Genomic DNA, 27,425 nt, shown 5'->3' on the forward strand with positions numbered 1-27,425 from the left:
AATATCTAATCAAATGTAAAAGTATGCACATTAAATTCTTTTAAGTGTTAGATAATAAATGTTAAAATTAATTATTAGTAAAAATTAAACTCTTTCACATGAAAATAATAACTAAAAAATTTATTATTTAATTTTTTAATCTATGGAGATCCTGATCTTCTTAGTAAATAAAAATTTTTTGTCTTCTATAAATTTTTTTCATAAAAATAGTTTTATTTTATAAATTTTTTCTAATATAATCTATAATATCATGATAAAACCAATATACTTTTAAAATATTTATATTCCTCTAATGTTACAAATAAAAATATTAATAGATTAAAAGTCATCAACCCAATTCAGGTTGTTGTAGGTTGGAAAGTTGGTAGGTCAATCAACCAAAACAAAAGTAGTGATTAAATGGTGTAATTGGTCCCGTTGACTTGAGGATAACCTTTCTGATTTAACATAAAAACAGATTAATTATAATTTGAGAGCATATAGCATTGAATGTTTGTTTGTTTCTCCTACTTTTTTCTTTCTTTCTTAATAAGGTTCTATATGATGCTAGATAAAAACAAAAACACAAATATAAAGATAAAGAAATGAAAAAAAAAATGTTTCAATCTAAAATAAACGTGATACAAATTTAACGTATTTTCTATGGAACATATTTTTTTCTTCTTTATATAAATATATTGTGTTCTATCTCGAAAACTGAATACAGCTTATATATAGCATAGTTCTACTGAAAAATATATAGCATTTAAAGAAAAAATTGTTGAGAAATATAGAGTTGGAATTTGGAAACGTGTATTTGAAGTTTTTTTTTTTTTATAGACATTGGAAAAGTTTTTGGTCATGGCATTGGGTATTTGATATGGGGCACAACGTAAAACAGTGTAGCCCAATAGAGGCCCATATATGATAAGCCCATTAAAGAAATAATGATGCGAGAAAGCCCGGCCCAATAGACATAACAGAAAGAATTTTCCACGTGTATCCTCCTTCCCGAATCGTCAAGGCTCGAATCGAGTGCGATCGAAAGTTCGAAACTGAGGCTGAAACGGCAACCAACCGTTATACCAAAAACGACGTCGTTTTAAGAAAGTCGAACGTAGCAATGGCGTGGGTTGTGGCAAAGCGAGCAGCTGCTGCTTCTTCTTCTTCAGCGATGAAATCGGTTTCTGCTGCGGCGGCTATTTGGATGAGGTCGTACGCCAAGGTTGCGTTGGGGACCGACATAGTCTCCGCCGCACCGAACGTTTCTCTCCAGAAAGCTCGCACCTGGGACGAAGGTGTCTCTTCCAAATTCTCCACCACACCTCTCAATCACATCTTCAAGGTCGAAAATTCTAACTTTCATTTTGCTGTTTTCCCCCATTTTCAAACATCTAATCTGGTCCTTAATTTGAGTATTTTAATCTTGTTTTTTTGGTTAATTCACAAATTTGCGTTTCTTGATGTTGCAGGATAAGAAAGTTGTCATCTTCGGGCTCCCAGTGAGTTAAATTGGCAATTTTTTTTTAATAAGTTTAATGTACTTTTGAAATTAACGTGGTTCTTTTGCTTTGTGTTTGATTCAAGATAGTGTTATTGATGTTTTGGCTGCTATCTGTCTAAGGGTGCATACACAGGTGTTTGTTCAAACAAACATGTTCCTGGGTACAAGGAAAATATTGATAAGTTTAAGGCCAAGGGGATTGATTCTGTTATTTGTGTGGCTGTTAATGATCCATATACTATGAATGCTTGGGCAGAGAAGCTTCAAGCCAATAATGCTGTAAGTCCTCCCTATCTTGCCTTAGAGATCATCCGCATTTGCATTGTTGATAAGTTTTTACTTTCAGAGAGAACAGATTGAAAATGGAGAATGTGAAAAGGTTATTAAAATTGGACTAAAATATAGGCTATATGGTAAGAAAATGGCAACGAACTACAATAACGTCCTAACTGATGCTCGTTAACATCTTGTAATAAACCAACAAACATGCATATACTCTTTACAGTATTCTACATTTTACATATCCTTGTTATTTTTGGCATTGCTTATGAGTGATCCATATTTTGGTTTAAAATTCAACTGTCCAGATTGAGTTTTATGGAGACTTCGATGGGAGCTTCCACAAAAGCTTGGATTTAGTTACTGATCTCTCTAGTGCTTTGCTTGGAACTCGATCCAAGAGGTATGTTATGTGCATCCTCCTTGAACTAAGATTGAACTTGTTCACATGAGAATTTGTTTGGTTTTGATGTTGGCAAGAACCTGTTAAATTGGTTGGATGGATACTCCCTGAGAGCATCTGGTTTCTACACAACAGACATATCTATGATATCTCTATTATTGATTTCAATATCTGAAAATTGTAGCTTCGGTTTGTGTTTAGGTGGTCAGCATACGTGGTAGATGGAAAAGTGAAGGCTTTTAATGTTGAAGAAGCTCCATCCGATGTCAAAGTTTCTGGTGCAGACACCATTTTGGGACAGATTTGAAGATCATGTTTATTTGGATAGTTATGTAATGTAACGAGTTCTCAATAAAAATGCACCCTTGTGCTTCTAGTTGATTGAACTGGGAGTTCGCTTGTTTTTTAGTTTTGATTATTGACTAGCTTTTTAGCTGTCACTTCACACACTAATCTAGTGATCCCCTTTTCTAAGATGCATGCTGTGTTACACGTGCAAAGATTTTTCTCTTGTCTAATGTATGTGTTGAGTACTCTCCTTATTATCTTCTTAATTATCATCTTAATTCTTTTAATAAAATAAAAGTTAAATTCATATATCATTTTTATGTGATGCAATGATATTCCTAGACACTATCCAGGCTTCTCCAGGCACTTCGTCCATGAACACAACAGGATTTAATAGATTACTCTCTCGAGAAAAATTGACCAGGCTTTTATTTTTATGGTTAAATTAAGAATTGAGTCTATTCGTTAACCCTCATGTTAAATATAGTATAATATTTGACATAGAGGTATAATTCAAACACTGCATTTAGTACAAAAACAACAACAAAACCTTGTTTTTACCAAGTAGGGAGAAATAAATCGAAAGTCTAAGCTCATTTGCAACAGAAACAGAACATATCATGTGATGGGTAGCACATAATGTGCAAGGGCTTTGTCCAGTGAGAATAGGAATAATCTGCAGATTAGAGAACCGCCAAATTATTTCACTGAAATAAACCCAAGTACCAAAAGGGTCAATTCAATGAATTCATGTTACAATCTTCCGCTGGATCTATAAACTGATCTTACATAACATACAATTTTTGCAAAGTTTCTTGAGTCACTAGAACATTGATTTTTGATAACAATGCAGGACGCAGACCAAAAGGTAAATTGGCATCAAACACGTCTCTTGCACTCTCCATTGGACAAGTGAATCAGGTTGCTATGTCCTCACAGCAGCATCTTTTCCACTCTGAATAAAGTAAACACATTCAAAACATTAGGCCACTTCTCAAGCAAATATATTGCATTCATTATTTCAAAAATGCAATTGTCGGCTTGTCGCCCTGTTCTTTTATTTTTTTCAAGGCAACAATAAACGTGAAGCTTATCAAGGTTTATTATTCTTTTATCCTGTGGTTACTAAAACCTCATAAAATTGAATCTAGGCAACAGTTAACTACTTTTAATCAACTAACATGGGAAGCATAAATAAGGAGGTTTGACAGGTGGAATAACCTGAACACAATGATGAATTTCCACCCGACCAGCAACCACTCGACCAACAACCATGCCAGGTACTGAAGGAGCATCTGAGCTAACATTCTGAACCACATTTTCAGTGTATATGCTAGGAGAACGCCCAGTGTCAATGTCATTCTCATCGACTGACTTTCCTTTTACAGGGGATCCCGAACTTCCCCCAGTGCCAACAGGAGTGGGAGGAAAATTAGATCGCTTTGAGGAAAGATCAAGGCGTTCAATCATCCGTGCAACACCAGCAATTCCTGCATTCATCTCACGCTGAACACCTTTACTCAGCTCTTTTACTGAGGCATTATGAGCAATTAACTTCTCTTTAAGGCCACGAGTACTTTTGGTTATTGATTCCTTATACCTGGGGGAATATTTCAGACATATTAGGACTATATCGTAATAGTTTGGGGGCACTCAAATCCACTTGGGGAAAGGGTTTACCTGGCTGAAGCAGCAGAAAATTTGGATCTGAAGGACTCAGGGATAGAGAACATCTCAGGGGTATTTAGTCTCCTTCCACTTTCGGATGGTGACTGGGTATACAGAACTCTGAACATGACCCACAAAGTAGTAAACACACTAAAATCAGTTAAGTGAAAACTCTAGGAAAAAGCTTCCAATAAATAAAAGACACCACAACTCTACAGGTACCTGGGTTTGAAAGGAACATCATTCTCAGCAGTAGTAATTCCTGCAACTTCACCAACAACTGGGGGAAAAGCAGATGTTGGAGGTTGAATGTGAACAGTAGACGGTACACCAGAAGTTGGTGAACTACTTCCGGTGGGTGAAATGGTGAGTGTTGGTCGCACAGCAGACACATGCACAGGAGGATTGGAAACAAACACCTCTGATGGAACTGCACTAGAAGATCTTTGCCTTTCCCGTCTATGGAGGAAACGAGATCTGCTGGAAGCAGCAACTAGGTGTTGCATAATTTGATCATCAATATCAGACTCATCTGAGTAAGAATCACCCTGCAACAAAATAATTTTCTAAGCATGGATATCATCACATCAATGAAATGTAACTTCTATCAAGGCAACACAGGTAAAAAGTGGGAAAAAATGAAACAGCAAACAGTCCATTAACACTATCGGTTCTTGGACAAGTCTCACTTACATAGTCATAATTGAGCTGCTCATGGGGTATATGGGAACTAGTTAATGAAGATGGATATATGTTTCTTGACCTTGAACATTTTTCAGCCTCCACTGCAGCTAGAAGCTCTTGGCTACAAAAACAAAGGTGTTTGATGAAAATTACTAACTAAAAAAGACATGTATTGAGGAAGAAGGAGATAGTGACAGTGTTGGAAGAGGAAAAACATTACCTAGAAGGATCAATGAAAGAAAGCAGCTGCAAACATATTGGACATTCTCTGCTTCTCTCTGACCTGAAGAAAACAGGAATTACATCAGAAGCTACCAATAATAACCCAGACCATCATCCATTTTGTAAAAAGATAGAACCAACTCTCCTAAATGATCCCACGGGATCAAATTGACACCAAGTAGCCTTACCATTCAAGAATACAGTGCAGATGATATTCGTGTTTGCAAGAGGTGATCTGGAAATGAAAAGGAAAATTCAATATTCTGTTAAACATTTAAGTTTAGACGTTAATATCAACGCTAGCCAATTTCCCTTCTGATTGCCTAAGGTTGCAACTCATCCACACATAAAGCATAATTAAACACATCCAAACAGATAGAAATCTCATTGATGAAGAAATGATTAGTATTCAGCAATCCCAATCCTCAAATACCCTTTGAGATTAAAAAGTTATATGATTTTAGTTCCGGTTGCTTGAATGATTCAATGTATCATTCCTTGTAATGCTGAAGTATAGAAAGTCCTCAAACAAAAACAGATCTCCAAAATGCAAATTATTTTATTTACTTAGAGAAAAAGAGTAAATTACCAACCATGTTGAATCAAAGCAATAAGACTCAAAGTTTGAAGCCATCAACTGAGGTGAATACATATCAAGTTCGAAAGCACATCAATATCCAAAAGATTAGGAACTCATCAGACACACACAAACATGAAATCCTCAAGCCAAAAATGAAACCTTCAAACAATTCACGCTCAACAGGGGACAGAAGCAACAAGCAAATGGGGAGGCCATCAGTTATCAAAGTTGGAAACTTTTTCAGAAACCCAAATGCAAATAAGGAAAACAGACAAGAGTGGTGGATCATACAGTAGATGGGTCATTGATGCCAAATGGCTCCAAACAAATGCTGCAGAAGTCCTCGGAATAGTCGTCGAAAGCTGCACCTGCAATGTGCGATGATGAAGGAGGAGAAGTTGAAGATGAAGAAGAAGACGAAGACAAGGTGAAGTTTTCCATAGTCGGCTCCACAATGTGATGGAGAAGACTCTGGTGAAGAACCCTAAAACTGAAGAGAGAGAAAGAGAGAGAGTGTGTGAAGGGTTAAAGAAAAGAATTAAAGGGAAAGGAAGCGGAAAATGAAGGGAAAATCCGATTCAGACGCTTTTGATTTTGATGGAATCAACGTAATACCTAATCTACTTCTTACCACTACAGATTAGAATAAGAATAATTGGACTATGTCATGATTAGTTTAGTGATATCTTAGTTAATTAAGTTGTTAAATAATAATAATAATAATAATAATAATAATAATAATAATATTTCTGGATTTCTTTTTACCCTTTTCTGCTTAACATTATGTGCTACAAACCTACCTACGACTACGATACGAATACGATTGCCTTCTATTTTGTACTTCTACGATTTGTTTTCTGTAGTTGTCTTCGCTTTTATTGCTTCTCGTATCCATCGCTATTTTCAATTATCAGTCATTAAAAAAAGATATGATCGATCTAAGAAGCTGTACGGCACAATGGAGTGGGTGCACATAACTCATACGTGTCGGTGACAAAGGCTGAGATCTTATGATTTAGAAGGTCAGAATTCTTTTTTCTATTTTTAGATTTTAAATCTAGAGAACCGAGAAAATTTATTAGGGAGTTCAGATAAAGACGTCTAAAGATATTTTTTAGTAACTAAAATTTAATATATATAAATGATTAAATTATATTATTTTTGTCAAAATTAGGATAAACAAATTAATTTGATCAAAAAAATAGTGAATCAAATCTTGAATGAGTCTAAATTAATATTAATTTTTATAAAAAATTATTACAATACCCTTATTATAAAAAATGACTAAAATATTCTTATTATATATATAAATTTTGAAAATTCTAAATTCTAGTCTTTTACTCCATTATAGGGTTAGAATTTAGAGTTTTCAAAATTAATAGGAGTATTTTAGTTATTTTCTATAATAAGAGTATTGTAGTCATTTTTTATTAAAAATAATATTAATTTAAACTGGTTCAAAATTTGATTCATTATTTTTTCGGTTAAATTAATTTGTTTAACCTAATTTTGACAAAAATAACACGATTTAATTGATTATGTGTTAAATTTTAATTAATAAAAAACGTCTTTAAAAAAAGACATTTTAAACATCTTTATCTGAGTGGGTCTAATTTTATTATTTTGACCAACTACATTGTAAGAAATATAAAGTATTTTTATTGGTAAACTATTTTTATGAATATTTATTATTCACCCACAAATTATTTTTTTCTGCTATACGTTATTATAAAAAATTCTGTATTAATAAATGAGAGTTTCTAAAGCTGGCTGGTCATACTGATTCCAAAAGTGTAGTTTATTTATTTATCTTGTCGATTCATGTCACAATCAAAAAGGTCAAACAACAAATGGTGGGCGAAGTAGTCTATATCATGAACCCATCTTTAATTACTGAGTTTTTCGATACTATGGTTATTCCAGAACGGATGTAGAAACCTTCTGAAGATCTATCAGCCTCTTGTACCCCCTGCATTTAGTTCGTGCAAATCCAAGTTTAGTACGTACTTATATTTTCACAATATAATGTAAAATCATTATCTCACATTACAACATATCATGTCATTGTGTTCCATGCTGATATTTCAATGCCTAAACTCTTGTTAGGTGCCTATTGATAAACAACTTTGTTTCTGTCTTCACAAATCTTGTAGAAAGATAAGTATCTACATGTGCAGTGAGGAATGAGTAATGTAAAAGTGTTGGTGAAAATTTTATGTTCGGTAACAGAGAATTTGAAGATTGTTGTGTGCATAAACTTATGAGAATACAGCACTATCGCAATTGCCAATAAAGAAAGTTAGGGTATCATTTATTGGTAGCCGGTGCATAACCTAATATTGTGGTCCTAATCAGATACTATTTTAAACGGAAGAGTGGTACCTCTGAGTTTGCAATTATAACGTTCTTTCCAATTCTAGCATTTTTGTCAATAATGCAGTCCCTGCATATGCAAGAAGTGAGGATCAGCACCAAGAGAAAATAAACATTTTATTCGCTTTAAAAAAAACTCTCAATTTATACAAATTAAAAGTTAATGGCTTTTCAGAATTTTGTTTAAATTAACAATTATATATGTATATATATGAAAATGAGAGCTGGAATTTGTACTTAATCTTTGTATTTTCTCCTATTCCTACGGGAACTTTTCCCTCAGCTAACAATTTTGCCACCTCAGCCTCAGTTTCGAAATAATCAGCACCTAGCATTACTGTATCCTGCATATATAAATGTGTAACAGAAAGCTGTATGAGAACACTAAATACACACATCAAAATATGAGAAAAGAGTATGCGTGTTAATGAACAAGGAATGTATCTATGTATGTATGTACATGCTTAGTTAAAAAGAATTAGTGCACCAACCCTTAAGTGAACATTTGAGTTTATTCTGGATCTGATTCCAACTACGCTATGCTCTATAAAGGAATTGGTCAAGAAGCATCCATGCGATACTATTGAGTCAACAATCTGCATAAGGATAATAACAATGTTTTAGTCTAATTAAACAATTGAACACACCCTTAAACCAGTTATATATATGACTTTTGATATTTAGTTATAAAAATACTACCAAGTTAGTATTATTTTTTTTCTATACTAACCTTACTATTGTCAATATTCGATGGTGGTAAGTTTCTCCTTGATGTATACATTGGTTTTCCTGCTTCGTAAAAGCAAAACCTGGATGGCTGAATTTACAAACATAACGTGACTGATCTTAAATCCTAATCAATGGAAATCAGGAAATGAAGTATTTTTGGTAGAAAATAAAAACATAATTGTAAACTTGCTGCTAGACTATGATAAACATGACACTTACATGCTCGGTGAGGGCTAAATTTGCCTCAAAGAATGACCTGATTGTCCCTATATCCTCCCAATAGTCATTGAAGAGAAAAGCCTGCAAACATATAAGTTATTGCTTTAAGGATTTGTAACATTAGAATAGAGACATGCACATTTTGGCTCTGTCCAATGAAGAGTTGTTTAATCATAGTTACTAGAAAGTTAGGTTCACAGTTGGTTTTGGTATGCATTCGTTATTTTCTATGATTAGATTACGAGTATTTATTTGGAGATAATTCAATCAGTTAGGTTCATGGTACATAGATGGAGAAGCAGGGCAACCATGCGTATGATACTTTATTTCTAATAGTGAAACCATAAGCAATAATGAATTTTCAGACATACCTTAATGCAAAACTCACTAGCACAAGCAGGAATGACTTCTGATCCAAAGTCATTTGCAGTTGGAAAGCGCCATCTGAATGAAATAAATTTTGTTAAAATTAATTAGCATGCTATATTTGAACAAGCAATTTATTGTCATGTTATATGTCATTATCGAACTTCACATTACAAGATATAAGTTAAAATTAGCAGTACCTTAGTAGATTAAGAAGTAAGTCCTTCTTGAACACATACACTCCCATGGAAGCAATGTATGGTTTCTTTTCAGCCTCTTCCCGTGAAAGTCCCAAAAGTGTTGTATCTACTTGCTAAATTATGTAGCAGCATTAGCAGGAAACCAATATCCTGAAAACTTGATATTAACAGGCATGAGTTGTGCTTTTTACCATTGCTTTCAAGTCTTCTCCTTTAGGCTTCTCGCTGAATGAAATCACCCTTCCTTTCTTGTCTGTCTTCATTAGACCAAAATCTGAGGCACGGCTACATGAACACACAGCAGAATTTTAATATAGTATTTAAAGGGGAAAGAATTTTGAATAGACATGACAAAAAGAAAAGCACACAGTTGATTCAACTGCATGGGCAGCAACAAAAGCTCAGTGTCATTATCTTGATAAAATAAAATATGGTCCAATGGTATGTTAACCTATTAGTTTACTACAGAAATGAGACTTTAAAAGTTTAGGCACTTGAGAACAAACCAAAAAAGGGGGAGAATCAGTGATCTTCCATAAAAGGATACTGCTATTTTATGATACTACTTGGGCGTAAACTTGCGCAGGCTAATTACAATACTTGATTACCTAATTCACTATATAGTAGCAAATAAAGATCTTCAACTTAAGGTAAGTTTTCATATTAGGAGAAATAACTTCTGTATTCATTCTTTTTTCAAATCCTTAGCCAATTCACTCTCTTCTACAGTTGGATTGAGTGGAAGCAGTGTACCTTTGTAAAAGCAAATGTATTGGAGAGGAAACCTACCTTTCATCAACTGGAAGACAAGAAAGTGTGATATCAGCTTTGCTCTCCCGGTGAACCTGAAGTGTATAAAGAATATAAAGTTATTTTAATTCTTTAAAATGCAAATTGAATTGAGAGTTGAAATCTTAGAAACAATGATGGTGATGATGACTTACTTCAATCAAATCCATGTAGTTCATTCTGTACAGGTGATCCCCGGAAAGAATCAATACATCCTCAATGTTCCTTGCTCTTGGATCCTACAACAAATAAACATTGTCATTAATTAAAAAATGGAACTAACAACACTTTGTATACCATATGCCAACAGAACAACATATATAGCACAATACAAAGTTTTATAGTCTCTGTCAACAAGCAAGCAATTAGGCTATATGTGTTAGGATTAATGCATGAAATAAAGGACATGATATGAAATAGCTTAGCACCTCAAATAGCCAGTGAAACTGCCTTACAGCATCAGCAGTACCCTGAAACCAACTTTGACCCTCCTGACCTGGAACTTGAGTGGCTGCAAGAACCTGAAAACAGAACAAGTGCTCCCTTCATTTGCTGATTAATCTATTAATTTGTTTAAAGAGCATAAGATATTAAACACCCCTGAGTAAATACACGCAATACAATAGGTGTCTAATTAACTCATCATATACCTCAACATAGCCATCTCCAAAGGTGAGTACTCCACCAGGGCTATAAGAACGTGAAATGTGCCTGTTTAGCGAGCAAGAGTTATATTGAGTCAGAATGTATATCTTGTTGATCCCACTGTTTATGCAGTTGCTCATTGGCACATCAATCAGCCTGTATGCACCTCCAATCGGGACCTATCATCATCATCATAGCAATTATCAACAACATTAACATTATGCATTTTATTAATTCAAGTACGTTTCACTAAAAAAATGAAATAAGGGTATGTACTAGAAAATAGAAATGCTGAAAAAGAGAGATATATCTACAGCAGGTTTGGCGCGGCGCTTTGTGAGAGGGAAGAGACGAGTTCCAGCTCCTCCACCAAGTATAATTGCCAAAACTGTCTTCGGGTCCTTGCTCTCGTAATCTAGTTCCTTCAACTGCATTAATTCCCCATTTTATCTCTAACATAATGTATAGAAATTAAAGCAATCAACCAATATTATGTATGAACTGCTAATTAACACGGTGCATATAATTTAACATTAGCTAGTAAATAGTTATAGCGAGTATATCAGTGAAGCTTTTTCTCTCTTTTAACCTCAACAAGATTCCAATCTTAACGACATTTTCAACTTTAATTAACAGTTAACAATAACGGGCGAAAGTTTTCTAAATGAACAATTCATGCAAATTAAATGACCTAGGATAGCCTGGAATGACGTTATGATATTCCATAAGAATTGAAGAAATGATGAAGCTAACCTGAGCCTCCACCTCACTGATAACAGACACGATTTTACCGTTGACCCTGGAAATTTTATTGTTATTATTATCATTATTACAACGACGTCGTGGTTGATGAAGCTCAAGTCGTTTCAGCTTCTTCCCAGCCATGAATTCTCCGTTGGAAAACTTCAAGAAGTCTAGGTTCCTCCTACCACTGGCTCCGGCGGTGGATCCACGTGGCAGAGAAGCAAAGGAAGAGAATGAAATCCGGCCGCTGCCGGAGGCTGCCATTATTGCGTTTTTGGTTGATCGATCACCACTGCGAGAAGGAGAAATTAGGAAGTTCAATGATAAATGTGTGTGTAATGCACTAATGCTATTAATATCTTGGATCTTCTTGAATAATTCAAGTCCCTCTTAGAGTGTGTGAAATAGAGAGAATTCAGCCATGCTATCCTAAACGCAATTGCATCCATCTATTCTGTGACATCCAAGCGCGCGCACCTTTCATTTTGATCCAATGACACTTAGGTCCCTATGGAATTGTTCTTGGATAATGGCAAAACGGGTATTGCATTCATCACATAACACGTGTACGTACCGAAGGCGGGAAAATTGAATAACCTAACAAACCACTAACTAATTTCAGTTACAGCTCGTCCTCGTCATCATGGTGATGCGCGCTACTTTTGTTGAAAGAGTTTTCATTTGCATCATCAACTTGGTACATGAATTTATGAGATATAACAGTCATGTGAAATTGTCAACATAATCACCAAATTGGTTGTTGGTGAAGAAAAATAAAAAATGAAATAAGAATTGCGACGTGTCATTCTTTCGCATTGGTGACGATACCATATATAATAAGGATGCTTCCATAAAGACGGAAAAACATTACGTATCGCATTATTATTGGACGTATTAATTGATCGGTTATTTTTAAATTTTTAAAAAAATTAGAATAAAATTAATTTTTTATAACAATAATAATAAACCAATTTTTTTTAGGAATATAATTGTATTTTAAAATTTTTAGGGATTTAAATGTCTACAAAATAAAAAGTCAGAAATATATTTGTTTTTTTATTAAAAAATTTAAAGATATTTTATTTAGATTGTATAATTCGATAGGATCAAACCGGATTTAATAATTATAATGTAGACAATTGGGTTTATTATTGTTGCTATAATAAACCGATTTTGTTCTGGTTTATTAAAAAATAAATTATTAACCACTTTAATAAAGATGTCCAATAATAACCTGACACATATAAACATCTTAAAAAAAGATATTTTTAGTATCTTTATTAAAATAGTCTCCATATAATAATAAGAGGAATGTTAGGGACCAGCAAAATTTGTGATATTTAGCCATCAATTAGCCATCATCAATATTTTTAATAGTATGATATGACATCTAATAGTATAAAATTAATCATTTTCTTTTTTATGATTAAATGCTGACCAAATTTTAACAAAAGTGTTACCCTCTAAACTTTCCCATAATAATAGTAGTCACGTGCCGTGGGAATACACTCGTTCTAAATTGTGATTTTGTTCACCTTCCATAATTAAGTTGAAGTAACAACTAACAAGTTGTTAATAAGTCTGAAAATTGAAAAGTATACGATAGGGTCCCCTGGTGCATGTGAGCGGTCACAATTCAGTTTTATAAAAGGCACAACTCAAATTGTCCTTATTTAACCAAGTTGTAAAACACTAAAGAACTAATAGAGAATAATTTATTCATGCATAATAATAAATATAAAATTAATTAAACAGCATGCAATGCAGCAGGTGGTGGTGGTGTTGTTGAGAGTGTCGTTTTTTGAAGAGCATGATTGCATGAAAGGAAGTGAGAATGGAATTAACGGTGCAGAATTGTTAGTAGCTGCAAGGGGAGCTGAATTATTGCTGTATGCAGAGCTGATCATCATTTTGGCGGGATCCATGATAACGACATGTCTAATTGTCTATAATCAATGAGCCCCCTTCTTCATTTCTCACCGTTAATTAATCCGCATTCCTTTTTTTCCAAGTCCCAATTTTACGAATCTAAATTTAATTTGATTATATTATTAATAAAATTTAATTATAAATATAAATTGGAAGTTATTTCTATTTTTAGATTGAATTTTAGCTCATGAATTTTAGATGGAAAATGTTTTACATGTGTGTGTTGTTCTTTAGAAGCCGTCGCAGTGACGCCGGTTTTGAAAGTTCAACTAATAGCATTTCCAAAATATTGTTCAATCAATGAAAAAACAATTTAGCAGTAGTGATTTGGTGGGATTTTGAATTTTTCATATACACTGAATATTAGATCATTTATTAATACTAAATAAGTGACAGAGCGGAATTCTTAAATCACCATTATATTCAAAAAATTTTAATTCATAAAGCTATTAGTTCAAATAAAAAATATTTTTAATCGATCAAGATTAATCATGAGTTATGAGATGATATATCAGTGAGATGACATCTTTTTTAAAAAAAAAAAACTAGGAAATAACAGAATGAGAACTTATTATCCAAAAACATCATATAGAAGATATTTTTTTAAACAAAAAATTATCATTTTACAAGATAACAGAAAATTGCATACAAAGAATATTAAAAAGTAAAAAAATAAAATAAAAAGATAAGATAAGCAAATAATATTTTTCTTTTGTGCCGATAAACAAATTATTAAAAATTAGATGAAACAAAAAAAAATTCTAAGAAAATATTAATTGTTACAACATTTAAATTTTAAAATTTTTAATTATCCTATCACTTTTTATACCAATATCTTTAGCAAGCAGTTAGGATTATTGTCTATAATATTATTTCAAACTAAGATATACTCTTTCCTTTCGAGTGCTGATTTTTTATTTCAAATTAAATATGTCGTTCAGTTAAAAAAAATCTCATAAGATTTTTTTCTTTTATTTTTATTTATTTCTTCAGTTAAAGATTTTCCGCCATAATCCAACTATATATATAATAGTGTCCCCTGCTTCCTCTTCATAAACCGTTCTCAGATTCTTCTCTCGTGGTGTTGTTAATTATTCACAGAAACATTTAGTTTAAGATCAGAAAACAATAACAATGATGATGTCTTCAGTGAAGTTAACAGCGTCATCACCTTTCTCTTCTGCTTTCAGAAGCAGAAAGAATAATAAGCTTCCTAATGTCCAAACAAGGTCTCAACTTTCCACATTACCCACCATTCAAATCGCAAAACAAAACTTGGGTCACTCTCCATTCTTTACCCACAAGCCTCTCCACCTATCATCCAGCATTGTGTGCCAGGCCTATGAAGCTGACAGGTCAAGGCCATTGGAGATTGAGATTCCGGATGAAGAGGTTGCTAAGAAGCTCAAGATGGGACTCTACTTTGCTTCATGGTGGTCTCTTAATGTGGTCTTCAACATATATAACAAGAAGGTCCTCAACGTTTTTCCTTATCCATGGCTTACCTCAACTCTCTCCCTGGCTGCTGGTTCCCTCATCATGTTGATTTCGTGGGCCACAAAGGTTGCTGAGCCCCCTAAAGTCAACTTGGACTTCTGGAAGGCCCTTCTCCCTGTAAGAATATTCTCATTCTTTTGAAACATGTTTATTAAACCATTCTTCTACCTTAACTCATGACAACTATAAAGAAGTTAACCCAAAATACATAAATTTAATTTCAATTTTAAGTTTTACCATCTTATTTTATTTTTTTGTTACCTTCTTATCTTATCTTTTGCTTTTATCTTTTGTAGGCAATACTCAATATATATTTAGTTTTAAATTCATAATTCAATTAATCAAAAAATACATAACAAAGCGATCTTTATCTTTACTTACTTTCATGTAACAATAATGTTGCAGGTTGCGGTGGCACACACAATTGGGCATGTAGCAGCAACAGTGAGCATGTCAAAAGTTGCCGTTTCATTTACTCACATAATCAAGAGTGGAGAGCCTGCTTTCAGTGTCTTGGTGTCAAGGTTCTTGCTCGGAGAAGCATTCCCTTTGCCGGTTTATCTCTCATTGCTGCCAATCATAGGTGGTTGCGCACTCTCCGCAGTAACGGAGCTCAATTTCAATATGATTGGTAAGACTAAAGTTGAAAGCTTGTGATGAATTGAGTCCTGATTATTAATGTGTGTTTGTTTGATGGTACCTGCAGGGTTTATGGGGGCCATGATATCAAACATGGCATTTGTGTTTAGGAATATATTCTCAAAGAAGGGGATGAAGGGCATGTCTGTTAGCGGAATGAACTACTATGCTTGCCTTTCAATCTTGTCTCTATTGATCCTAACACCTTTCGCCATTGCTGTTGAGGGCCCCAAGCTCTGGGCTGCTGGCTGGCAACAAGCTCTCTCTCAGATTGGTCCCAACTTTATATGGTAACTAACTCTTATTTACTTTGCCCTCTTCACGTTTACCTAATACCATGTTACTTTTGATGTTTTCATAAAGGTGAAAACTTAGATACAGCCGACTTTACGTGAAGTTGATAAATGAGAGTCATAAGATGATTGGACTGATTTGACTAAATTTTCATCTAACGGCTTTCAACTATCAACTTCACGTGAAGTCGACTGCATCTAGGTTTTCACTTTTCATAAAAAGTTAGATTGTAACTTAGTCAAAATATGTCAAGTCATTAGATAATTATTAATTATTAACTTTATATAAAGACAGTTACATGTAAGTCTCTATCTTATTTTGTTCCTATGTAAGTTGAATATGAAGTTTCTTTGTTTAATTTAAGACTATATGAACCAATTTGTACAACCAAAGTGAATGAACTTTGTTAATTATCATTCAAATGAAGAGAGTTGTGAATTTTGATGCAGGTGGGTAGCAGCTCAAAGTGTGTTCTACCACTTGTATAATCAAGTGTCATACATGTCCCTTGATCAAATTTCACCCTTAACATTCAGCATTGGAAACACAATGAAGAGAATCTCTGTGATTGTCTCTTCCATCATTATCTTCCACACGCCAGTTCAGCCCATCAATGCACTTGGTGCTGCCATTGCAATTCTTGGCACCTTCCTCTATTCACAGGTCCAATTCATCCACTATCCTATACTTTAATTTGCATCCTTATCTTCTTCTTTTTTGTTCTTTTATGTGTATACATCAACTATTGTTTGAGATAAACTAGCTCAAAGTCCATGTCTAGAAACAGTATATTAATTAATAATGATACATTATTATTTAGTATAACAACTGAATTGACTTTGATTTGATCTTAATTAATTTATGCAGGCTAAACAGTGAGGTGCTTCTTTTGAGCATGTTAATGTGACAAGTGAATAATGATGAATGCCGGAGCTGAAATTGTTCATTATTTATGTTAATTAAGAGAGTAAATATAGGAGTTCAATTTGGTTAATTTCTTTGAGGCTATAGTTAATTAATAGTAGTTACTAGTTAGTATTCGAATTTTGATTAGTTTGATCTAGTTGACTATGTAAATGAGCTTTCCTTGTTTTCGTGCTAGTAATAATAAGGTTAAGGGTTTGATTTTGCTTACGAAACAATTAAGTATTTAAGTGTCAACTCAAATAATATCAAGTAATCATCTATTATTAATGCGTATCATTATTATATCGAGAAAACGAATTAAAAAAAATACGAGCTACTTCAAATAACATAATTTTTTTATACTCACTCAAATATCACAGATTTAAATCTCAATCCTAATTTATAAAAAAAACGAATCAAAGTTCTCTAAAAATGCTTCAGACCATTCACATATTTGAAGATTCTTATGGGATTTAATTATTCTATTGGTCTCTATAGTTTTGTGAAATTTTTAATTAGGTTTCTATACTTTTTTTTTAATCGGGTCCTTGCACCAAATTTTTTAAATTCTTACACTGTTTTTCTATTTATTTGAGTCCCTGACACTTATTTTTTTTCAATTGGGTCTCTATACAATTAAGCTAATTATTATCAAAAGAGACCTAATCAAAAATAAATTTTGATATAAAGACCTAATTAAAAGAAAAAAAGTATAGAAACCTAATTATAAGTTTTGTAAAACTATAAGAACCAACAAAAATAATTAAACCTTCTTAGTTCTTATGATCCTGTCTATAAACTTTTGTGACACAAAAATAAGCTGTATATTTGTTTGGGATAAATCATAAAAAATACCCTCTTATTATTAAATTGCTCAACGAACTTCTTTTAAAATTGTTAATGACAAAAGTATTTTTAAAATAGCATATAATTTGATTCGAAATTTTATGAAAATAATCAAAATATCTAAATAACTATTTAGCATAAACCAAAATTTAATCTATAAATTTTTTATCTTTAGAATAATTTTTTTATTTAAAAAAATACAAAAAATATTATTTATTATAAAATCACTAAATTTTAATGATCAAAATTGTATTAAAATCTTATTTCTAAAATTCTTTTTGAGAATATAGATTATGGTTGGATATTCTTATCACATTTTAAAATGTTTTAAGAGTATTTTTACAGTTAACAAGTTAAAAAATATCAGTAATTTGATAATTAAAAGTATTTTTTATGATTTCCTCTTTTTTATTTACTTCTTTAAAATGACGTCAACATTAGAAAAAGAATGTGACAAACAGACAAATTGTTGCATTATAATTGGTCCATTAATAATGGGCTATTATATAGGACTTGATGTTAGAGTTTTAGGTCACAACCACTAGTCTACCACGCAATTCTTCGTTATTTAACCTCCAATAATTGTTTTAGGAAAAAGAAAAAAAAAACTCCAATAAATCTAGAGACCAGAATAGTTTTTTTTTCTTTTCTATTTTTATTTTTTATGGTTCGTTAACGACACATCTTTTGTTATAACTTTAAGGTTTACCCGTTTTAAATTTTTAATGCATGTGTTGTCTTTCCAATTTGCATGATGTTTTTTGAATATTTTATTTAAATTGAATAAACTAGTTAAGTTTATGGTTTCATCATTTCATGAGTTGTACGATGCATTAAACACTTTAAAATAATGAGAAAGGATGAAATGAAGTTTTGAGTGAAAAAGAAAAGACAAACAAAAAGTTATTTGAAAATAATAAAGATGGCAAAGTATTCTATGGAACTGTCACATAGAGCTCCATTCAATGGAATTGCAAAAAAAGTTATACATTCGCCTCAACCTGTTATTTTATATTTATTCATTTTCAACAAAAAAAAAATAATTTCAAAAGCAAGTCCAAACTTCAAAATTTTCGTATTTTTTATTTATAAAATAAAATAATTAATTATTTTTTCAGAACAGATTTTTTAACTTTATTTTTAAGGTTACAATTTTTTTTTAGATTAAGAATAAGTTCGTTGCACCCCTGACGAGCTCTATGATGAGTTCGGCATACTATATATGTATACTGGTGGAATCATTTTTGTTTGTCTATTTCTTTTTTCATTATCTTTCAAATTTTTTCTGTTATTTTTTTCTGCCTTTTTTACATCCGTGAAGTTTAGTGTGGGCGATTTTCTCAGTTTCAGGTTAGTAAATAATAGTGTATTTTTTTATCTTAATTAAAATTATTTGGTTTACTATTTACATGTTAGATAAAATTGTTAGGTATAGATCGTTTGTAGGTTAGAATAACAGATTTATTGTTTACATGTTAGTTAGTTAGACATATTTTTAAGTGTTGTTATATTATGTAGATTATTTTATGTCACCGTCTTTTAGTATAGTGGCTATCTATGAACATATTAAAGAATATAGGAAAGTATATTATTAGATAATTTAGTCAGAGGTATTAGATTGCATTGTGAATTAGTAGGTAATTAGTCGAATAATCAATTAGGTTAAGTTAGATAAGAAAGAAACGTGAGCAATAAAATTTAGGGTTGAGTTAGTTATAAATTAATTAGTAACATGACAATGTCAGTTAAATAGGGTACGCTTAAAATTAGTAGGTTTATAAGCTATTTTTTATTTAGTTTATTTTTGAATAATCTAGTGTGTGATTTTATTTTACTAGATTGTGTTTCGATGGAGCAGCAGTTATTGGGTTATGAGCATGGGATGTATAGATTGGATTACATTGAGCACATCGCTGGAAGATTTGATCGAGTGGTATGATTTTTTAACCTTTTTTTTTTTATTTTATTGTATTGAATAAAAAGTGAACTTGCTACTATATTTATTCACGGTACCCTTTTTATTAATTTTTTTTCCATTTGGTTGGCGCCTCGAATCTTGCGCACCATATAGAATTTGATGACACGGTCATCGGAGCAGATTAGGCCATATCTGAGATGAGTCGGGTTTGAGTACGTCGCATATATGGTCGAGTTTGAGCATGATTGGTCTCTTGCCTCGACGTTGATAGAGAGGTGGAGGCCTGAGTCCCACACATTTTATTTACCGTGCAAAGAGATGATTATCACCCTGCAGGACGTGGCTTATCAGTTGGGACTCAGGATTGACAGTGATCCTGTGAGTGGATGCATAGGTGGGTGGGAGCAGCACCACCAGGACGGACCATTGAGGAGTTATATGAGCAGATACTAGGTGTTGTTTCCGACCCAGAAGACAGACAGTCTCAGACGAAGTGGATTGTGAAGCTCATTTAGTTCCACAAGAGTTAGAGCAGGATGCCACAGAGGAGCACCTAATGAGATATACGAGAGGATACATCATGCAGTTCATAGGTGGTATCCTCATCCTCGATGCATCTAACTCTCGAGTGCATATCAGGTGGCTTCTCCTGCTGGAGGACCTTGATGGGTGTGGCCGATTGTCGTGGGGTTCGGCTGTGCTGGCATGGCTGTATCACCAGATGTGCCGGCCCAATGGGTTTGATACTTTTAGCTAGTTTGTTGGGGACCTATTTAAATATCTTTGGTGAGACAATTTACATTTTTGATGAATAAAATTTTTAGTTGCTTTATGTATGTTTTTTTAGTGTGATTAAATAAGGTGAGTGATTTGCTTCGCTTGTTATATGAAGAAAATTGAAGGGTCCAACATTATGGTGATTCTGCGTGGTGGTTTCTTCAACTTCATCCCTTTGATTTAAGTTGTCAAGAACATGTTCTTTGAAGGTCTAGTAAGAAATTTCTTCCGGTGAGGTTTCTTATAGGTCTAGTAAAAAAATCCTTATTTATCTTTTTATGTTTTCGCTGTGTATTTCTGGTTGCGTCTTTTCTCCATCTCTTTCTTATCCTTTTATCTTTCGTTTTAAATTTTTATCATCGATGATAAGAAATTTGAACAAAAGATAAAGGAATAAGAAAAAGATGGAGAAAGGACGCAACAGAAAATACACAACGAAAACATAAAAGGATAGATAAAGGTTTTCTATTGGACCTCTAAAAAATCTATTCTTAGCAATCTAGGTCACCAAAAGGGATTCCATACTAGACCTTCAAAGAATATGTCATTGACAACTTAGATCAGAGGGATGAAGTTGAAGAAACTACCACACAAGATCACCATAGTGTTGGACCCTTCAATCTTCTTCATGTAACAAGCGAAGCAAATCACTCACCTCACTTAATTACACTAAAAAAACCTGCATAAAGCAATTGAAATTTTTATTTATAAAAAATTATATAAATTGTCTCATCAAAAGTTTTTAAATAGGTCCCTAACAAACTAGCTAAAAAATAAGATAAGATAACTTAATTTAAATCTCCTAAAGATAAGATAACTAATTTAAATCAGATTTGATCTTATTGGATTAGATCAGATTTGATTTAAATTTTAAAATTCCAAAGATATGTTAACTAATTTAAATCAGATTTGATCTTATTATATTAGATCAGATTTGATTTAAATTTAAATCCTTAAAAATACTACTAAACAAATTAGAAGTAAATCAAATCTTTCAACAAACTCTAACAGCAAAACAAATTAATAAAATAAATGTCTAAAAAATTAAAAAATTAATAATAAATTATGCCTCCCAATGAATTTAAAAAATTATATTGGACTTCTTATTGTCATGTCTTAACCCAATAGATTTTATGAGTTATCGTCATTTTAGTACCACTATTTTTGAGACGGATTCTTGATTTTGTTAATGTCCAAGACTGACATAATACAATTTTTATAATATTCAAATATTTAAATGTGATGAAATTACTATTCTATCTCTTAGCTTTAAAAAGACAAAAATACCCGCGTATCATGAAATCAAGTAGTAATTCTAATTCACTCTTTATTGGGGCCTCTTCTTTTCTTCTCCTTTATTTTTTCTTCTTCGTTGTCGTTGCTTTACGTATTTGCGATTTGGAAGTTGGAACATGAGGAGGCTTGGCGAAGTTGAGAGATCCATATAGGGAGGGTCAATTAAGTTGACATATGTACATTTTGCACTTGAAATTTGCAGCTTGAAAGTAGACCTTAGTGATTCTGACACTCTGCTTTGATAAAATTATTATTCTATGGGGCTGATAGCTTCTCATATGTCATATCTATCGAGCGTTTTGAGGTTTGTGCTTATTTTACAAATATAAAAGATTTTAGAGTATATATTTATTTTGATCCTCAAAGAAATTCGAACTGAATACTTTAGTCCTTAACTAAAATTGATTACTCGATTAGTCTCTAATAATTAATTCTGTCAATTACTTAGTTCATTGGCTCCGTTAATTCTAATGGAATACAAAATGGTCCCTAACAACTCTAACAGGGGACAAAACGATGCCTAACCTCTTTTGTTCGGAAACGACACTGTTCTCTTTCATTTTTCATCATATCTCGCATAACACTAATAGTATAACACTATAACTTCAAGCTACACAATACACACTCTGCAACTTCAATGTTCACACGAAAAAAAAAAAAATCTCAACTTGTTTTCAACCAATTCATACTCAGGAAACTAATGACTATGTCTCTCAAGTACTTGTCGTCTTCGATGGATCCCATGAATCTAGACAGCAAGTCTGATTAGTCAAGACCCGTCGTCGTCATTGCCATCTCCCTCCTTGTTTACCTTATCATCTCCATGACCACATTGTCCACCACTTCGATCGCTTCCTTTAGCTTCTTCTTCGAACTAATGTTCAGTAATCGCTTTAGTTTTTGTATGAGCGGCAATGGCGACATTGCTTGTTGTATTGATAGCTTGGATGTGAGGTCAAAATTGTCTGCCAACTTGGACTATGCGAAAGAAGGAACACTCTGTGTCTATTTCAAATGAGAATTTGCATATGATGTCGAAGGAAAACTTTTTCATAATGTCCTAATATCTAACAATCTATATTGCTTGTCGGTGAGTGGAGAAAAGCATGCCCTTGGGGTAGTTGTGAAACTTGGTCTTGAGGATGTGGTGGACATTGTCGGGGTTGGAGGTAATGTTGTTATGAAGGACGTGGAAGTGGAAGCTTCTGATAGGTGAAGTGCAGAGGAGGTGGGTGTACCAGTCACAGAGATTTAGGAAGTTTGTGGTCCATGATATATTGAGGTAGGTGCAACACGTGTGACAGTTATACCATAGCTTGATCTTGAAGCTGAAGAGCAGGAAGAAAAAGATGGAAAAAAAGACTGTGAAGGTGAAGAAGGAGAGTATGGATGTTAAGGTTATGCGAGATATGATGAAAATTGGGAAAGAACAGTGTCGTTTTTGAATAAAGGGGTTAGTGATCATTTTGTCCCTTGTTAGAGTTTTCAGAAATTATTTTGTCCACTGTTAGAGTTGTCAGGAATCATTTTGTCTTCCGTTAGAGTTGACGGAGCCAAGGACCTAAGTGACTAACGGAATTAATTATTAGCAATGTTCTGAAAACCGGTTCGAACCGATCAGTCGAATCGGTCGAACCGTGAACCGGATGCTAAAGCAGTTCGGACAATAAGGAAAACCATAAAATTAAGAAACCGGTGTTGAACCGACGAATCGGTCGGTCGAACCAAACCGGGACCCGACCGGTTTTTTAGCTGTGCAGCAAAACGCTGCCGTTTTGCGTTTTGTGAACCCTAATTCCCTTTGCCCTTCGCACTTTCGTTTCACAGTTCACACTTTCACGTCCCACACCCACAGTTCAGCACTTCAGTTCCACTCTCATCAAGGGTCAGAGAGAGTGAAAGACATAGAGTACGCCTGAACGCCATTGCCACCCTCTTGAACTCTACAACCACCGCTTCCACCACCGTCTGGCGCCGACCTTGCCGCCGCAACCCACCTTCTTTTCTCCTCCCTTTTTCCCTTCGCCTCCTCTCTCTTCACTCCCCCCTCAACACCCCTGCCTCCACCGAACCACCGCTGCGACCCCATTGTCGCCGGCGGCCTGCACACATCACCACCAACCCCAGTCTGTTTCCCCCAGTCGCGACCCTTCCTCTCCACCTTGCGCCCCGCTTCCCGCTCGCTCGACACCATTGCCCCCTGCCTGCGCCACCCTCTGCTCCACCGCGAGGCTCGTCACCGCCACCGCTAGTAGGCGGCGCCACTGTCTTCCTCCCTTTCTATTTTCCAACACCAATCTCTTCTGCCCTGTTCCAGGTTCTCCTGCCTCCAGTGCTCTGTTTCCTTTCTTTTCAGTTAATTATGTTTGTTGTTCTTAGTCAGTTAGTCGATTAATTTTGGTTGCTAGGATAGTTAGCTTGCATGCTGTTAGGTAGCTAGGTTGTGGTTACAGGATTCTAGGCATGATAAGTGCTCCGTTCCTGTTTACTTTTTGCTTGCTAGTTATTTGGTTGTTGTGTGGTGATGTCCTGTGTTATTTTTGTTCCTGCTATGCTGCTTTCTCCATGCTGCCTTGCTGCACTTTACTTGTGAAATTGTACTTGCTACTGCCTGAACTTATGCTTTCATGCCTCATATGTAATTTTTGCTGCTTTTTGATACCCGAGAATGTTCGATTTATTGCTGGAATGCTGCCCAAATTTTTAGAAATTGTCTTGGTTTTAAACTTGCTACCTAGAGTTGAACTTGACTCTTTTAGAATTGCGTTTCACTTGACTTTTACCGAGCTCAATTCTTTGGTTACTTGGGTCAGCATTGCCGTGTTTCTTATGTTTCCCGTGATATACTTTGCACCTTCCATATGGCTCACTCTTTCAGAATGATTGGTGGATTTTATTTGTCTAAACTTTTTCATTCCACTTGGTTCTTAACTTGCTTTTGTTATACTAAGTGCATTTTAACTTTTTGCAACACCACTTATTGCACATTCAGTGACCATGACATTGTTGATGACTTGTTTTCCTAATATAAGCTCTTATGCACAATTTCTTATTTCATCATCAATGACTGCATCTTCCTCTTGTTTTCTGCATATGTCACTCCTTACTTATTATAAAACGGTTTTTTTGGTTCAACCACGGTCGAACCGGTTGAACATATAAACCAGTGAATCAGTACCTAGAGTGATTCGATGACCGGTTCGGTTTTTAGAACCTTGATTATTAGAGACCAATTGAGTAATTAATTTTAGTTGAGAACTAAAATATCTAGTCTGAAATTCTTTAAGGACCAAAATTAATCTATGCTCAAGATTTTATTAAAAATGTATAAATATAAATTAATAAATTAGGATAAATTTATAAATATTTTTTATAGTTTCATTGAATGGAGCTCTATACATGAGTTTCATCAAATACTTTGCCAATAAAGATATGAATAGGGAGATTGAAGATTTGATGAAGAGAGAAAAAGTTTTCTTTGTCTTTTTTGGAAAGCGGAGAAAAAGCTATTATTACTTTATTAATAAAGTTTGAAGCAAATAAAATATCTTTAATTTGACGAGTAATATTTATTTAATTTTGCGATAATTTATTAGTGAATGATAAATTTTTAAATAAATTTTAAATTTGTAATAGATTAATTTTTGACTTACCAAATTAATTAGTCTTTAATTTATGAAACTGATAAATACCGTAGAAAATAAAAAATATTCACTCAATTCTATTATTATTATAGGACAACATTGCCCCCACTTATTTAGGCCAATAACTATTGGATTATCTTTTTCAATTCAGTCACATAATGCAATCTCTCTCACTATTGACATGGCCCAATTGTTGCCTCAATAATTGATAATAATTGTGTGAGGAATATGCATAAATAATTATTAAATTAATTATTCATATAAAATATATTTTAAAGTACATAAAATATATATTAAAAATAAATAATAAATATATAATAACTAATTTAATAATTAATTTTTAATATATACATAATTTTTTTTTGTTAAAGGTAGGTTTAAATAATAGCTTTCAACAAATGAAATCTTTAGCCACTCATGATTACTTCAAATTATTTTCTCCACTACTGGGCTGATGAGATTATTTATTACACTTTCATAATTAAGAACATTAAAAAAAACGTCTTTTTCGTTAACCATAACTCTTCCATTAATTAGTGGTTAACAATTTACCATGAAGTAGTTAACACTTAACACTAACAGTATCACTGTTCGCATATGTGCATACCAAGATAAAATAGGAATTTAAAAAAATATATATTTAATACGACATATGACAATTTCTCAACCAAATGTATAGATATACCATAATAGTTTATTGCAAGAAAATTAGATTGTTCTGTTTTTACAATATTTGAACTTTTAACGTGCCAAATCCATCCTATGATATATATATAAATCTGCGTGACTTCATTAGATAGTAAATTAGTAATAAGAAACATATGCTTAGATGGGAAAACAACTAACTATGGAGCTCTTCTTAAATTGAATTCATTGGTATACAGTTTAAAAAAAAAAATTGATTGAGACAGTCTCAAATCAAGGTAGAGAAAATCGAAATTTTACGTGAAATCAAAAAAGTAAATAAAAAACGTAAAACGTAAAATTTTAACAAGATTTAAATAGTAAAATCGTCAGACTTAATACAAATTTCGTAAAATTGATAAACTCATTTAAAATCGTAATATCGGAAGATTTTAAGAGTTAAATCGAGATTCTAGCTAGTATGCTCAAATGCATTACAATATACAAGTAGTATTCCTCCAAAAAAAACATATATTTTTTTTAGATATTGACTAAACTTTAGTATAACACTCAGTTAATAATTTTATAATATTTTTTAAAATTTATGTATTGAGAATACGTCTTTACATATTGTATATTTAATATTAAAAAAAACTATAAAATCTAATAATTAAGCGAAATATCAAATTTTAGTGAATATCTACAAATATTAGCCCCAAAAAAATGCCAATGATTTTGGTTTGTCTCCCCTTGCAAGTTGGAGAATGCCAATGATTTTGGTCATTTACCTGCCCAAGATATGTCTTCTAAATCTTCATACCAACATGTCAGACAAGCTATCTGTGTTTTCTCCACTTTTTGTGTTCCTTTTTTTTAATTATTAGATCTTTTTAGTTTTTAGAATTTTATAAAGAAAATAGTAAAAGAATTGTTTTATATTTTCAATTATTATTATCATTATCTTCTTTTTTATTTTTGCAAAGTAATAAAAGTAAAAATACTAAAAAATAAAAATACACGCATATAAATCAAGATCAAACTGATTTTAGAGTCCAACATTAAAGTTGGTTAAAAAAAATAGCATTTTTCTATTTAATATTGAGTTTAATTTTGATGTACTGACAGTATAAAATATTTTACACAGTCGTACAATTACATTTGTTTTTTAGATGACCATTTATGCCGTTAATATAAAAGATAATTATTTTTACTGATATAATGTTATATAATAATTAAATACAGTATAAAACTACTTTACCCTGAGAGAATATTAAAATTAAATTATTTATTATTAGTAGGTAAAAAATAAAATCATATGATTGGATTGTAAACAAGTATTTATAGCAGAGAGACAGAGGCTCCCTGTCACACTGAAAACAATAA

The 27,425-nt window shown here is 32.9% G+C and overlaps 4 protein-coding genes across 5 annotated transcripts; 2 read left to right on the forward strand and 2 right to left on the reverse strand.

Moving 5' to 3' along the window:
* Positions 1–980: 980 nt before the first annotated feature.
* Positions 981–2,767, forward strand: LOC130977092 (peroxiredoxin-2F, mitochondrial). Its single transcript, XM_057902100.1, has 5 exons — positions 981–1,324; positions 1,452–1,481; positions 1,604–1,762; positions 2,071–2,165; positions 2,367–2,767. The coding sequence occupies exons 1-5, from the start codon at positions 1,103–1,105 to the stop codon at positions 2,470–2,472; spliced, it is 612 nt and encodes a 203-aa protein (XP_057758083.1). The 5' UTR covers positions 981–1,102; the 3' UTR covers positions 2,473–2,767.
* A 211-nt stretch (positions 2,768–2,978) lies between these two features.
* Positions 2,979–7,135, reverse strand: LOC130977091 (E3 ubiquitin-protein ligase RHF1A-like). Of its 2 annotated transcripts, XM_057902098.1 has the most exons (9): positions 6,408–7,135; positions 5,899–6,097; positions 5,216–5,262; positions 5,026–5,088; positions 4,815–4,926; positions 4,344–4,669; positions 4,134–4,241; positions 3,675–4,053; positions 2,979–3,408 (listed from the first exon to the last, which is right to left on the reverse strand). In XM_057902098.1, the coding sequence occupies exons 1-9, from the start codon at positions 6,500–6,502 to the stop codon at positions 3,379–3,381; spliced, it is 1,359 nt and encodes a 452-aa protein (XP_057758081.1). In that variant the 5' UTR covers positions 6,503–7,135; the 3' UTR covers positions 2,979–3,378. The 2 variants fall into 2 exon arrangements, with proteins under 2 accessions (XP_057758081.1, XP_057758082.1); XM_057902099.1 differs by lacking the exons at positions 5,899–6,097; positions 6,408–7,135 and adding an exon at positions 5,621–5,877.
* Positions 7,136–7,384: 249 nt separating this feature from the next.
* Positions 7,385–12,463, reverse strand: LOC130977090 (glucose-1-phosphate adenylyltransferase large subunit 3, chloroplastic/amyloplastic-like). The gene is made up of 16 exons (XM_057902097.1): positions 12,150–12,463; positions 11,682–11,964; positions 11,243–11,356; positions 10,934–11,107; positions 10,712–10,804; positions 10,439–10,522; positions 10,284–10,339; positions 9,686–9,779; positions 9,495–9,607; positions 9,300–9,372; positions 8,929–9,009; positions 8,711–8,797; positions 8,472–8,576; positions 8,218–8,324; positions 7,990–8,050; positions 7,385–7,576 (listed from the first exon to the last, which is right to left on the reverse strand). Exons 2-16 carry the CDS (start codon positions 11,934–11,936, stop codon positions 7,475–7,477), a joined length of 1,599 nt encoding a protein of 532 aa, XP_057758080.1. The 5' UTR covers positions 11,937–11,964; positions 12,150–12,463; the 3' UTR covers positions 7,385–7,474.
* A 2,181-nt stretch (positions 12,464–14,644) lies between these two features.
* On the forward strand, positions 14,645–17,221 carry LOC130973770 (glucose-6-phosphate/phosphate translocator 2, chloroplastic-like). Its single transcript, XM_057898426.1, has 5 exons — positions 14,645–15,215; positions 15,504–15,729; positions 15,805–16,027; positions 16,481–16,694; positions 16,899–17,221. Exons 1-5 carry the CDS (start codon positions 14,736–14,738, stop codon positions 16,908–16,910), a joined length of 1,155 nt encoding a protein of 384 aa, XP_057754409.1. The 5' UTR covers positions 14,645–14,735; the 3' UTR covers positions 16,911–17,221.
* Positions 17,222–27,425: the final 10,204 nt, after the last annotated feature.

The sequence above is a fragment of the Arachis stenosperma genome, chromosome 4 (assembly GCF_014773155.1).
Source record: "Arachis stenosperma cultivar V10309 chromosome 4, arast.V10309.gnm1.PFL2, whole genome shotgun sequence".
NCBI lineage: Eukaryota > Viridiplantae > Streptophyta > Magnoliopsida > Fabales > Fabaceae > Arachis > Arachis stenosperma.